This window comes from Borostomias antarcticus (genome assembly GCF_949987555.1).
Source record: "Borostomias antarcticus genome assembly, chromosome: 8".
NCBI classification, from domain to species: domain Eukaryota; kingdom Metazoa; phylum Chordata; class Actinopteri; order Stomiiformes; family Stomiidae; genus Borostomias; species Borostomias antarcticus.
In genome coordinates, this window is record NC_140241.1 from 9827475 (window position 1) to 9843032 (window position 15558).

Genomic DNA, 15558 nt, shown 5'->3' on the forward strand with positions numbered 1-15558 from the left:
CGGTGCGTCCGGGGTGGCGAGGCTGTCAGTCGGCTAGGAAGAGCGCCGGTGGCGCTGGAGCTGGCCGTCTCGACAGCTGGACGGGGGTCCGAGGACGCGGAGATCCAGCGCCACGAGCCGGCGTCGTGGGTGACGGGTAGAACAGCTTGTCCGTTATCCATCCGGTGCCGAAGCAAGCCGGTGATTCAACGTATAGGTTTGGGGGGAGGGCCAGGGAGAGGTTTTAGCATTAGCGATGAACTAGTCTCTCTCCAGACTCAAATATTATTTTAATCGCTGCGCTCCGCATACTACTGTACATAATACTCTGTGCCACTTCGCCGCTCAATCTGGTGTTCTGAGGGCGTATCGACAGATCAAAATTAAAAGAGTGACAGGTCGTAGCAGCAAATGAGAGATGCTAGCCCAGGTTAGATGGGCGGGGCATGTCTACGGGTGGGAACGCCTGATCGCGAAAGTCGTTACCGATCGGTGTCGCCGGGATTCCAGCGCGACCAATGAATTGCCAGGATTTGAACACCAGACATTTGCATGAAGTGTCCCGGACCCATAGAGAGATCTGCAGAGTGTGGTAACATAGTTAGCGTAGCTGACGTAGCGCATCAGCGAAAGAACTCTCACGGGTCTGGCGTTGAGACTAGCGATGAACCAACCCTATGACAACGAGGATTTCTAGACAGCGTTGGGGTTCGCTGGCTCTCGCCCCCCCCCGGCTAACCTTACACAGCACACTAGAGTATGAGCAACAATCAGTCCATCAGTACATCATCAGCTTCGCCTCAAGGCGTTGTAGGCTATAATGAAAGAACCCCGGCTCGTCCAGCGACGCTGCCCTGTGGCTCGGCGCTCATACTGTACCAGTGAGTTACTGCGTGGGGGATTCGGCGGCGGCGACAGCTATCGTCGCACATGCCGGCCCCTTAACAACACGCCGCCAAGACCGGTCTTCCACTACACTGGCTTTCCACCGGGGAAATAAGTGTCTACAACACGCCTGTCAGGAGAGCGAGGGGGCCCGTACCACTCGACATTTTCCATCGTAATGGAGAGAAAGACAGTCCAATCAAAACGTACACACACGCGCGCGCGGTAGAATGAAAACACAAGGGGGCTGTGTATTGATTTTTTGTGAGTGGTCTGTGTTTTGCCTGCGAGGGACAGTTTAATGAGTCTACGAGCCGAGTCCCACAAGGGCCGACCTTGTAGTGAGATGTTCCTTTTCTCTTTTCGCCGATATTGGAGATCTGAGGGACAAAGATGGACCCCCTCCCCCTCCTCTGCACAGAGCCCGCACTCAAGCCCAGTCCCATCCCACCAGAAAGGGTGTGTGTGTGTGTGCCAACCACCACACAGCCAGAACCACACGGCCATGGGGACGGTCCATTACAGTGGGAGCGGGGATGACAGGTGAGTCTGCCGAACGCCAACTCCCCTCTCTACCTCTCCGATTTGGCACGGGCCGCCGCTCTGCGGCGTGTGAGATGAGCTAACCGGGCGGAAATCTACGCGTGCGTCTCCAGCGGGCCGGGCGCGCGTCTGCCGGCAAAACGCGGCGCCCGATGTGCGAACGCTTGTCCACTCGCCGTCCTCGCGAGTGAGGCGCAATTAAAAATGTGCGGCGCGTGAAAATAGCATTAGTTCACAAGCAACACACCTGCAACTTGAAGGATTCTTATATCGTGTGGAATGAATTGCTCGTAGTCGCGATGGGCGCTACAGGCGTACTGGGTAATTTCACGGTGCCCGTGAGACAATTTCCTAGTTAAATGCAGGCAGTACCGACTACTTCAGTATTGCACTTAATTGTGCAGAATGGTTATCCTGTTCGTCATATCACACCCTAGTGCACCACTTAGCCGGGGATTCCTGAATGTTTCGGTGAGCGTCGAGTCTCCAGTCACAGATGAACAACTTTAATCGCAGAGAGATTGGGGAGGCGGACAGGAGACGTGGTCAGGGGAGGACGAGATGTGGCGTCCCACCTCCTCCTCCTCCTCCTCCTCCCTCCTCTCCTCTCAGATCTCTCTTTCTCTGACCTCTCTTTCTCTTTCACCCTCTTCCCCTCTCCTCCCTCCTCTCTTCTCCCTCTCTCTCAGATCTCCTCCCTCTCCCAGGTCTCTGCGCTCTCCGGGGGCCCTGGGGCTGACGGACCCCAGGAACGAGCCCCCCTTATCAGGCCAGCCTCTCTGACAGGGGTCCTCTTTGATGCCAGAGGACGATGATTTATTAATACCTTCAGAGACACCGCGGTCCGAACGGTGTTTAACCCGGGTAATTAATTTAAGCAGGTGGTACGCGGGTGGGCTAATAGTATCTTTCTGCACTCATCACCCGGACTATAAAGATAAAGATCTTTATAGTCAAGATTCATTTTGTATTTTTTTTACAAAACCGTACTTCAGTTTTGTAAGAAAAAAAATTGTGACTATGAACGGAACGGCTTTAGACGCAGCCCCCCAGCGACCGCTCTTCGGTCAGGCACTCGTGGCGCCGACAGTTGCGACCGTCACACGACCCCGCTGTCGTGCTGTGTACCCCGCCCCCCCCCCCTCTCCCCCTCCCCCTCCCCCTCCCCCTCCTCACCTCGTACTCCTGCTTGAAGCCATACCCCTCCGCCGTCTTCATCTGGTTGATGTGCTGGAGGAGGTCGGCCACGCGCACGGCCGGGTGCAGCTGGCCCGTGTGGTACGGCGAGCCCTTGCGTCCGCACTGGCGCCGCGGGGAACCTCCCAGCAGGCTGCTGGACTCGTTCACTGAGCTGCGGGGCTCGCCTGCGGAGCGACCACACGGGGACAGGTGTTACCGCCGTTTGACCCCGTGTCCACGGGCTCACGCCCCGGGTGGGGGGGGGGCGGGATTTGAACCCACATTTCAACAAGCTCTCGACAAGGTCACGGCGACGGTCACGCCAATAGGGACGTCCCTTTCGGAGGGAGTGTCGCCGCTACTTCGGGGAGCGGGTTTCGGCGGCTACTACTGGCGTTTCACTCGCTTACAGACACGGTGTTCGCGGGCAACAATCCCCATCTGTCGAGGAGACATCCGAGTTTAAAAACTACGGCAGACGACGTCACGGTCTTTCAGCGCGCCCGCCCTTCATTTCACGTCCGGTGAGGAAAGGATGTTTGTCGGTTAGGCGGACATTCGTTAAGGTTTGTTTGGGATGAGCTGTCTTTACACAGTGTCAGACATAACAGGAACACTTTATTTGAAGGGGAGTGCATTAGACAGACATTACACTGTCATGACACTTTTTTTGTGCACGTGCGAGAGGCAAAACACACACATGCGTGAATCATGCCCACAACAGGGCTCGAGACTGCGACCAAAATGGCTGCATATGCGGCCATTATTTTTGAGTGTGTGCAAATTAAAATGTCATGTGATCAAGGCTGTTTTGCTGCACACACAAGTGCATGCACGCCATGTGTCCACTGATGAAACCCCAAATTTCCCCCCAGGGGAACTATTAAAGTATATCTTATCTTATGTCATGGTTATGACAGTGTTATGCCAGTGTCATGTCAGTCTTATGCACACCCCTTAGTGTGATGTCATGGTTATGACAGTGTAAGGACAGTGTTATGCACACCCCTTCAAACCAAGTGTTACCGACACCACCTCCCTCTTTATGGAGTGCGACTGTACGTTCACCATGATCAGAAATGGTCTTGCGGATGTTTTTCATTGCTTTGGGAAGACATACTATTTTAAGATCAGACATATCGTTTACTTTTCACGCCTAAAGGTGTTTCACTTTACTTCTGTTTGCAATTTTCTTTTCTCAGATCTTTTTTAGATCTGCCGCATGGAGTTTATGCAGCTCTGAGATTTAGAAAGCTTTCGGCAACTGAAGAAGGTTATGACAGGTGCAGCACCTCTATATTATGTACTATGAACACAAAATAAACATTCAGCGGTCATAGGTGGATGGTAACAATGTTGGGAATTTGACTGATATGTTAGCTGATATGTTTTCAGCTTTCAAGGTACCACTATGATAGCTGCATAATAGCAGACAGTACATTCCTGTGTATCATACGTCTGTGTGTGTGTGCGTGCGTGCGTTCATCTGTGCGTGTATGTGCATGCATGCGTGTGTGTGTGTGTGTGTGTGCGCGTGTGTGCGTGTCTTACTGCGGGTGCCGCAGGTGTGTGCGTCCATGAAGGACAGGGCCATCCTCTCGTCCTCCTGCAGGGTGCTCTGGTCTGTGAAGCTGCGCTCCAGTGAGCCCATGTGACTCTTCTCCTGCCGGTACGTGATGGGGGTCTTGTTTTTCACTGGTTTCCTGTGGACAGACAGACAAAGAGAGAGAGACAGAGAGAGATAAAGAGAGAGAGAGAGAGAGAGAGAGAGAGAGAGGGACACAGAGAGAAAGAGAGAGAGAAAAACAGAGTGAGAGAGAGAGAAAGGGGGAGGGAGGGAGACAGAGAGAGAAAGAGAGAGAAAGAGAGACAGAGACAGACAAACAGAGAGAGAAACAGAGAGAGACAGAGAGAGAGACAGAGAGAGAGAGACAGAGAGAGAGGGACAGAGAGAGAGAAACAGAGAGAGACAGAGAGAAAGAGAGACAGAGACATATAGAGACAGAGAGAGAGGGGCAGAGATAGACAGAGAGAGAGACAGAGAGAGAGAGAGAGAGACAGAGAGAGAGACAGAGAGAGAGAGGCAGAGATAGACAGAGAGAGAGAGAGAGAGACAGAGAGAGAGACAGAGAGAGAGAGAGACAGAGAGAGAGAGAGACAGAGAGAGAGACAGAGAGAGGGGCAGAGATAGACAGAGATAGACAGAGAGAGAGAGAGAGAGAGAGAGAGAGAGAGAGGGGGGGGCAGAGATAGACAGAGAGAGAGAGAGACAGAGAGAGAGGGGCAAAGATAGACAGAGAGAGAGAGAGGGAGGGAGTTGAAGAGACGGGGAGGCCACAGTTTTGCTTTGCTACAGAATCCTTGTGACTGACAGCCAGAGCTCAAGCCTCATGTTCATGATGGATCACAACACGATGGGAAGAAAGGGGGCGGGCTCACTTACGGATAGTAAGAGTAGTAGTCCCTTCTGGTGAGAGAGCGGGAGAAGAAGAAAAAATACAATTCAAGAGAGAAAGAAGAGAGATGTGAGATGCCAGAAATGGCTGCCGAGGGCGGGTGAGAGGATGGTAACCGGGCCAGACCCGGGCCAGACCCGGCCCGGACGACCGGCGCCGTGACACATGCATCAACCAGGCAGGCGCCGGAAGCCACAGCCAAAAGCAGAAGAGCTGCTCCGCTCTAATTGAATATGTCGCAGTGTTACATTTTAATGAGTGAACCCATGTGGCTTCCTGCCAGAGCAAATTTAGCAATCATCCGGCTAAGAACTCACTTCATGGTGGCTTAGCACACGGTAATCTGTGTTAATATGCAGGCCAGTTCTGCTTGCACTGCTGTTGTCGTGTGGTTGTACCACTCATCTCAAATCTGACATTTCAAATGCGTGATTCTCCTCTTGGATTTGATATGCACTCCATTGGAATGTCAGAGAGTCCTTTGCATTTGGTGGGTGGAGTGGGGTCAATTAAAGATATCGACTAGCTTCAGTTTACCATCATATTATATAAATGTATTGATTGTATGGATATTATCATGGATATAGTCGAATAAACATACTCCAGCAGTAGGTGAATTAATATTGATCATCTTTTTTGTGACTGCTTAGAATATGATGTAGACTGGGACCTTGCTGTGAGTATGGACCTACAGCCCTGTACCATGACCATATAGGTTAGCATGGACCTCCACCACCAGTGAGAAATTTAAACTTCTTAGCCTGGCATCGCCATCCTGATCACGTCAATGCACATTCTTGTCTCCACGATCAGTCTGGACTTCTTCCCATCCACATTGATTTCCAGACATTACAAAGTAACCTGGCCAATCAGGGACTGCGTCCTACCAGTTGTTCTGCCCCCCAGTGGGGACGCAGCCCCTGATTGGGTCCCATAGTTGATGATGTGAAATACAGGCCGTTGGCAAAACAGCAGGCTAATGGAGTCTCCGGAAGCCACAAGCGGTAATGTTAACGTTAGTAGAATAAACAGCCATAAGTGCAGTTATAGACGCAATAACGACAATTAAAAGTTTCTACGCGGAAAAGATGTTTTCTCTGTTCTTCCGACTAGATTTGGCAAACGTTTTGTTACGTTGATTGGCTGAAGGAGTTTGTCTGTCAAGGCAAGTACTCCCGCCCACTGTAATCGTCCTTGGCGGCTTAAAGTCCAGACAGTATCGCAAACGTTTCTGTTTTTGTTTTTGTTTTGTTTTGCGAGGATGTCTGTCTTCCAGGCTAAAAACGACGATCTGTGCTGGCCTTCAGTGATGCGTACGGAGAGATCCAGTACTGTAGCTATGCCTGTCCCTCAGGGCAAAGGCGCCGCAAGTCTCCTAGACCCTCAGGGGTATCAGAGACGCTCCTCTCCTTCCGTCTCACCGCCCCGCACCAGTGAGCCCCTGGGACCACATCTCTAATCATCTCCAAAAGCCCACCTTCTCCCTCCCAATTACAGTCTCGTTTTATGGGTCAGCCCTGCCACTCGGCGTGCGTAATTAAGTGGCTAATTGAATTGCATCCGACTTTAATTAAATACTTCACACTCAGATAAGCTTGGGCGGACGGGAGCGGTGTGGTCCCTCTGGCGCACCGTAGGGGAATCAACGCCCATGGGATCAATGCAGCTGTAAGTGTAGCTCCCTCCCCGACCTCTCTCTGCCACCTGCTCTAAGCCAGCCGCACCCTTGGGAATGTGAGGGACGTACAGTGCTAGCCTGGCGCCAACATCCTGATCACGCGAGCCCATTCTATTTCACTCCGTATGTCAATCGGGTCATCCGCCCGTTCAAACCGATTTCCACTCCGACCAGATATCGGTCTTGCCAATCACAACCCTTTTTATCTAATATGGGGCGGGTTTGATACAACGGCTGTACCCACTTGATACGATGACTAACCCGTGTTTCGTCGCTCTGATTGGTTGTAGGTCTATCCAATTGCGTCCAGAGGCATTTTGCTCTGCATCCGTTGATGACCCTTTTATCGAAAATAAAAGCTGTTGCGAATCGGGTCGGGCGAAGCCAGGCTACGGACGTACGGCAGAGAGATCCCGGGCACATCACAGTTACAGGGAGACACGGACGGACAGCGAAAAACAACACAGATCTTCTCAAGACTGGGACTCGGATGGATCGGCCAGCGGGTGCAGCCCGACTGAATTTGCGACGACCGTTCCCGGGCGTTCTCGGTTGACCGGCGGCCCCTACTCACCCCTTCTTGATGATGATGATGATCACCCCCAGGAGCAGGATCAGAACCACCAGGCCGCCGGCGCACACGCCCAGGATCAGGCCCATCTCCTCCGAGTGCTGGGACACCTCCAGGGCCCTGCGGTGGTCCTTACAGGCCGCTGACACACAGGGGGAGAGAACCGTTTTAATCATAAGTATCAGAGCAGTTCTTCATTATCTTTCATTATGCTTCTATTGTCCTATTGTGTTTTCTACTGTGTTTTTTCTATTGATTGAAATGGACCGCACTTCAGTCAACTCTTGTTGTTTTAAATGTGCTCTGTAAAGCTGGATTCAATTGGAGTGCTGGTCAGGAGAGAGACCAGCGACTGCAGAGAGACTGAACAGAGAGCCGCGTCCGTACGGAGGGAGGGTGGGGGCAGAGGTAGCTTCCGTGCGTGTCGTGATCCAGCCGCCCGCCCTCACAGCTCTCAGTGAGTCAGAAGCGTCTCACTGTCAGGTCCGTGGACTCAAACGCACAGAACAACACTACGTCTATTTATTACGGCGGCACAGAGGGTTGATTCACTCTCAGACGCTACAGTGGACGGTATTAAAGAAATGTAAACAAAGGGGCTCCGTTGGCGAGCGAGACAGCCGAGCGTCGAATTAATTCACCGCGACCCCATCGATGCTCGACCCAGACACCTTGTGTTCCCTCGACAAAGGGCTGCGAGACACAATCAAACCCCTGCCTGTGTGAGAGCCTTTCAACAGCGATCTATACAAGCCATTTCTGCTCTCTTAATAGCCTCTGCTGGAAAAGGTCTGGTATCTCCTTTGACAACAGAAGTTTCTTTGTGTCTTCAGAGATACCGGAGGTAGCGGGAGGGGTGGGCAGAGTATTATCTGAGGACGCGGAGGGGAAAGTTTAGGACCGTCTCAGAGTCTTTTTATGTCGCTAGGTCTCGGCAGTAAATACATTTCCAGAGAGTACAGTAGTCTGCTTGACGATAAACTTTTTTTTTTGTCAAAATCGACCTTTGTCTTGGCTTTCTTATCTAAACCCAAGGTGCATTATGGGCTATTTTCATCCATGCAGGACTACTGCATTCCCAAGGTGCCCCAGTGTTTGTGAGATGCTATCCTGCAAATACTATTATCATAATAGCAGGGTTAGTCATTTCACAGGCATAAAGCACTATGTAAATACAGCATGAGAAGGTCTCTCGCCCTGCTAGAGGCCCTGCTAGAGACACCTCTTCTGGGTCTGCAGGAACAACAACAACAACCACAGCCTTCTCCAGGCTGGCAGAACGCCAACACTGCCCTGAGGAAGGACGCCTAGCTGGAGGCTCATTGGGGCGCTGTTAGATCTGGGACACAGCAGGGCGGGAAACCAGAGCCCTGTTTAGGCTCTCTATCAGTAGCTAGAAGGGCTGCAAAAATGTCATCCTAAATTAGGCCGATGATACTGGGACAAGATGTTAATCTTTGTAAAGGTGGGTGTCTGGTATAGAACTCAGTCATTTGAATTTACTATGCTGAGGTTAATTGAAATACACATTGAGAGATGTCCTTAGTTATGTATACCAATGACACCCTTTTTCAGTGGAGAAATGGTATAGGAATATAAACTATAGGAATATTTCTTAAGTGTCAAAGCATGCAATATGAACGTATCGGAATGAAAACATGTTGGGTTTTGTTGCGCAGATTGTAGTTCTGTCTTGTTCCTCTGTCACACCTGCCAAAGCCCTGACAGTGCCTCAGAGAGCACTTCAACTGGGCTATCAGCTGCAACATGCTGGCCTCCCCTGAGCTGATAGAAAATCAGACTGCTCCTTCTACACAATCCTTCCTATGACGACAGAACCAGAACACATACTGTCACCTCATTAGCCAAAACCAAAATGAAGACGTGAAATACAGGAGTAGCATATATTTTATACATGTAAGACGTTAAGGGGGGGAAAATCAATTTAGGTTTTCTGACATTTTGGACAGATAAGACGGTCTTGGTGCATTTAGCCTGGGAATTTCTATTAAGCCAAACATGAGCATGAAATAGATTTCCACATGAATCTATGCACCTGCCAACGGGCCGCTGGTGGAAATTGGCACTTAGAGGAGAAATGGAAGTCCATTGTTGTGTCGGGTCTGCCAGGGGATCGTTAATTAAACTGTCACCTGCAAGTTGAAATGTAATCTTCAGCATTGTTATTCAGGCCTGAATCATTTTGCCTCCACTCTGGACGTGATTGGCTGCTTGATACTGGCAGCTGGAGACACCTTTCTACAGACGGTTCACAGAGCTCTAAACTCAGTAAGCAACCGAGCACTGACACATCCTGCCTTGAAATTGAAAATCACCAGGATGCCTTTTTGGCAGCTGTGTTACATCATCAGCTGTGTCCAGGACATGGAGGAGTCTGCGGCTTGTCTAGTTATTTCACTTTGCTAGAATTTTAGTCCATTCCGTTTGAATTTTAAAATCTTTCATTCTCTGTTTATGTTTATGTTTCTGTTTTCTTTCTTTCTTTCTTTTTCTTTCTTTCTTTCTTTCTTTCTTTCTTTCTTTCTTTCTTTCTTTCTTTCTTTCTTTCTCTTTCTTTCTTTCTTTCTTTTTCTTTCTTTTTCTTTTTCTTTCTTTTTCTTTCTTTTTCTTTCTTTTTCTTTCTTTTCTTTCTTTTCTTTCTTCCTTTCTTTCTTTTTTATCTACAGTCATCAGGGGAGATAGTCAAGCCCTGTGTAATGTTCATTAACATGGGAGGGCATTAATCAAATCCCCAACTGGATGTCTTTGTTGAGCAGATGGAGTGAGACGGCTCACTCCATCGGCTTTGCCTTTTGACTTCATGCTTGAGGACAGCCTTGTCTCTCTGTGTGCTCACTCGCAAAATAAGGCCTTAAGGCTCCAGGCCTGCCTAACCGCTTGCCTGCTCCACGACAGGCTCACTACAACAGCAGAGCCTCCCCGGCGTCTCAAGTCCAGACACCTTTTTGTGCCCCACGGGATCTCCTGCAGCAATGCAGAGATCTTAACATCAGCGAGGCACGATGGGCGGACCACATCTGGCATGCAGAGTCGGAGGCAAACACTTTCAGACTCCGTGATTTCTGTGATAATCGCCTCCGGACCGCTCATCGATGCACAGATGGGGCTTGGTATGCTGTCCGGCGTGCGAGTGTGGCGCTGAGGAACAAACCGCAGACCACGTCATCCGGGACTGTCCAACTGGACACCCAACGGAATGCACGGCCTGGTGGTCTTGGATGACGAAACGATGACATGGCACCTGGAGGCAGGGATGTGCTGGGACGAAAAAACGGCCCTGCGGTCTGACCCAGCCGCCTGATTTCATTTTGTTGAGTGGGGGAGGGGCGGTGCTAGCGATTTGTCACCGGGGGGGTTACCGCAGCCACCTGGCAGGGGGTTATCACGGCCACCTGGCGGCCGATAGCCGTTATCACCGGCGGCCGTTCTGTGATTCTCCTGAACCTACAGATGGCCGGTACGGCCCTGCCTGTAGGTGTGCCCGGATATATAGCCCGGGTGGTAAAAGGATAGACCCTCAGCCCCGAGCCTGGGGAGGAGAGGAGAACACAACACCTAACCTACACAAAGAAGAAGGTGATTTACGAGTTTGAGCTATGTAGTCTTAGTGGATACTAAAAAACAGACAAGTGGATAATAATTTAGGATGAATTTAAACTATTCAATATTTAAAGGTTCCTCCAAAAAAATAGCAGTTCAAATCATAACCCAAACAACAGTAGCACTTCAAATAATATTCTCTCATTCTAAGAAAAGTAACTGGCAAAAAGTTAAAAAGCCTTTATTGAGATATGCTATGCCACTCCACAGCTCGGCCTTCTGTGTTCCCCCTGGGGGATCAATAAAATCTGATCTTTCCCGACCAAATAGCTCCATCACACCTGTCTGAATTTCCAATCTCAATATTTTCTATTCAATCATCTAATTCAATCCAAATGTTCCAATCTATAGTGTTTATAATCTGTTCATTTGACATGTTTGACGCTCACGTTAAAGCTGTATTATGACGAGACATGACGAGGCGTACAGTATTGAATGGGTTTATGTCAGCAATCCTGACACAGAAGATTGTGCTTGTGGATTAATATTAGGGTGTGTGAATGTTTTTACGAATATGCCAACTGTCTTCCATGTCCCGCATGTTGTCACTCTGTAACATCACCTTCAAGAGATGAATAGGCCGACTATTTTCACGCAGATATGGGCAAACATGATTTAGGATAGCTAATAGGCCTACAAATGGAGATGTCTGTTTTTGCATAAGAACCCTTCAAATATGTTGTACAGTTTAATCTGAAATAATATTCTGAAAACGGATCTGTAATCATTGAACAATAGACTAGGAATTGGGTTTGTTTGTGTTTGAGTCAATTGTAAAAAATCGGAATAGGAATTGGATATGAAAGGAGAAAAAATGAAAGGAGAAACTTTAGGAAGATCTGTGGTGAACTGAGTACTATAGCAGGCCTATAGGCCTATGGAACACTGTGCTTCAGGACAAGTTGGCTGAATGGATGGACTTAATTTTGTCCTCTTGGTAAAAGTTGATTGCACTCTAAAAACATAAAAGAATAAAACTAAAAATGCAGCAACACAAAGTAGATACGTTAATGGTTGGGAAGCGAAGGGAACTGTTTAAATTAATGACAATAAACCTGGTTGAGTTCATCCCTTACAACAAACCCATATCACAGCAGCACAGATTGAGATTGAACAATTAGAGATTGAAATAAAAGTAGGATTCATCTAAAAAAAAATTTTTATTTTTATTGTTTTAAAAGCAGGGAATGTGCGCCAGACATGGAACACAATGAAAATGTATTGGCTACCGTTGGCGTTGCTTTGATGGCCGGACAGCTGCATTTTAAACTCACAACATTCTAGACTATGCTACTAGCCAAGAAAAATATACCCTTGATAGCTATAGCTCAAACTCGTTATTCACCTGTTTGATATGATCTTTAATGGTTGTGTGATATGCATTTTCGGGGGTGTTTGCGAGAGATTGCGAGATTGCGCGAGATTGCGAGATTTGAACAGATCTTTATGTGCAATTTTGCACGTAATCGTGGATCCTTTTCCCTGTTCGAAAATGTAACCTTGAACAAATGCAGTAGAGTAATCCAGGGCAAAGTGAGAGAGAGCGAGAGAGAGAGAGACAGAGAGAGAGAGAGAGAGATACATGAATTGAGAGAGGAGGAGGAGTGAGTGGTGAGGGTGTTGTTGAAACTAAACAGGTCCAGGTACTGCAGCTCCATCTGGGTTTTCTGTTGTGAAGGAGCCCTTGACAAGGCAGGAGTCAAAAGCCCTCAGATGTTCCTCCTTCATCCCGAGTCACGAGGCTGTGTGGCGTGCTGCTAGTAGGAACACATGCCCTGCCTTTGATATCTGGCAGCCCATCATCTGCCCACCCCCGCTACCCCCACGCGCCAAACAGACTGGATGAAAGCCTGACCTCTCATCCAGCCCTGCTTGTTGCCCTTTCCTCTAAAGATGACAACACAGACCTTCACAATCCCCTAAACTCCCTCTCTCTCCCTCCTTCCCTCTGTCTCCCTCCCTCCCTCCCTCTGTCTCTCTCTCTCTCTCTCTCTCTCTCTCTCTCTCTTCCTCCCTCCCTCCCTCCCTCTCTCTTTCTCTCTGCAACAACTGAAGGACTACAGGCGGCTTCACATCTTGTGAAGCTCTTGCTTTTATCTTTCCTGCTTAGGATTTGCATAAGAGAGCCAGGACTACACTCCAACACAGCCAGGACTATACTCAAACACAGCCAGGACTATACTCAAACACAGCCAGGACTATACTCAAACACAGCCAGGACTACACTCAAACACAGCCAGGACTATACTCAAACACAGCCAGGACTACACTCAAACACAGCCAGGACTATACTCAAACACAGCCAGGACTATACTCAAACACAGGCAGGACTATACTCAAACACAGCCAGGACTATACTCAAACACAGCCAGGACTATACTCAAACACAGCCAGGACTACACTCAAACACAGCCAGGACTATACTCAAACACAGCCAGGACTACACTCAAACACAGCCAGGACTATACTCAAACACAGCCAGGACTATACTCAAACACAGCCAGGACTATACTCAAACACAGCCAGGACTATACTCAAACACAGCCAGGACTATACTCAAACACAGTGTGCTATTCTGTCTCAGAGGCAACTCAACAAAATTTGTCCGATGTCAAAGCTATTGTTACATGAAAGTATTCAAGTTGAATTACCTTTGCGGGCGATGCGGATGCAGTTTATTCTGGTTTCCTGAAAGAGAGAGAGAACGGGAGAGAGTAATTTTAATTATTGTATCTTTACAATAATTATGTACAATTATTTGTAATTGTGATAATTGTATCTTTATTGACCTATTTTATGACCTATTTATCTGTTAGTTTACTTAATTGCTTTGGCAATATTGTCCACCTGACATTTATGCCAATAAAGCATATAGAATTGAATTGAGAGAGAGAGAGAGAGAGAGAGAGAGAGAGAGAGAGAGAGAGAGAGAGAGAAAGAGAGCATGGATCAGCGACAGGATCATGTCCAGCACCTGCTATAGGAGAGAGGTGATAGAAGAACAAACGTGAGTAAAAAATAAGATAAACAAACATGACCTAGAGAAGTTCAATATGTGTGAATGTCAACTATACCTTTACTGTACAGTATGCCTTTTGTTTGCTGCTGTTGTATGATATAAGAGTTTGTGGTGGTGATGCTTAGTTGTATGCTGTATGTTCCATAGGGTCAGTGGTTCGAATCCCAGCTCCAACTGTCCACATGTCGAAGTGTCCTTGAGCAAGACACCTAACCCCAAATTGCTCCCAATGAGCAGGTTAGCACCTTGCATGGCAGCTACCGCCATTGGTGTGTGAATGTGTGTGTGAATGAGTGAATGAGAGGCCATTGTAAAGCGCTTTGAGTGTCGCTAAGGTGGAAAAGCGCTATATAAGTGCAGTCCATTTACCATAGGTATTGTGATGCTTCCATGTATGCTATTTTAACTGTCTTTTTAACTGTCTTGCATGTTTGCTGATGATTTGCTGCTACTGTATGTCTGTGCTGGTGATACTCATTGCTCCATGTAGTGTTGCACTTTGTTTTATATATGTGTTGTGATGTGTCAATGTATGCTGTTTTTTACTGTTTTATTTTCAGCGCCCTAACCCCCTTCCCTCAAGAGGCTTTTGCTTTTTGCCAGGCCACCTTTGTAAATAAGAACTTGCTCTTAAATGCTTGCCTGGTTAAATAAAGGTTCAATAAAAAATCTAATAAAAAATCAAAGCTATTGTTAACCCTAACCCTAATACATTTCACACCCATGTAAGGAAAGAACACCTCGACTGCCCTTGACTGAGCAGAAAAATCAGCCGAATGATTAGAACTGAAGTAGCGCTGACAAATGTGAGTGGCACTACAATTAAAAAATTGAAAGATAGAGAGAGAGTTATGAAAGGGAAATGATGAGAGTTGAGAAAGAGAGCAAAATTGAGAGGAAGGCTTCGGACCGATACACCACTATAAAAACGGAATTAATTTCCTCCAAGTTTGAGGAGATGACATCTCAGTGTTATGAAAAGGACCTTTGTCAAACAACACTAATGAGATCCAAGACCATAATCCAATTCCGTCCCGCCACCTCTAGGAGGAGATTCATGATCAAATTAAGATTTACAGATGCTAATTCAGCCATTATGGGACAATTATGCAAATGTGCCCATCCGGAAAGGAGCAAGAGGGCTCTTCTCTAACGGCGGCTAAATTGCCTTTTTTAATTGAAAAAGCATTTGAAGCCGACGTCCTTCTAAGCAAGTTCTTAACCCTGGGGCATTTAGGTCTGAAATCTCACACACAGAGGAGCATATTACACTATAGACAAACATAGGAACACTTGGGCAGGGAACTAACACACTGGTAGGCATATTATACACTACAGACAAACATACAAACACTAGAACGCAATCACATAGGTGAGGAAGGAACACACAGTCACACATGTAGACTCACACAGTAACTTTGAAAACACCTGTTTTAACCATGCAGGAAATGGCATGAAAATTGGACTTATTGTTTATTCACATAAAGCGCAGTGAACTCAGAGTACCAGAACCAGAGTACATCAAAACGCACAGAAGTAAGTTAGTCCGCACGGAAAACATCCGGGTGGTTCTTCACTGCACCATTTTGATTTACAGTAGACAGTGACAGTAAGAGCCAACCTCCCC

The 15558-nt window shown here is 47.9% G+C and overlaps 1 protein-coding gene across 2 annotated transcripts in view; it reads right to left on the bottom strand.

Annotated features, from left to right (window-relative positions):
* ptprub (protein tyrosine phosphatase receptor type Ub) overlaps positions 1-15558 on the bottom strand; it is a gene marked incomplete at both ends in the record, with an annotated part of 192271 nt that overhangs the window by 29967 nt on the left and 146746 nt on the right. Inside the window, 5 exons of one of the 2 annotated variants that reach the window (XM_084441698.1) lie at positions 2584-2771; positions 4138-4289; positions 5030-5053; positions 7295-7433; positions 13564-13600. In XM_084441698.1, the coding sequence (XP_084297824.1) occupies positions 2584-2771; positions 4138-4289; positions 5030-5053; positions 7295-7433; positions 13564-13600 (540 nt within the window). The remainder of the gene's footprint in view (positions 1-2583; positions 2772-4137; positions 4290-5029; positions 5054-7294; positions 7434-13563; positions 13601-15558) is intronic. The other variant, XM_084441699.1, reaches the window with a different exon arrangement.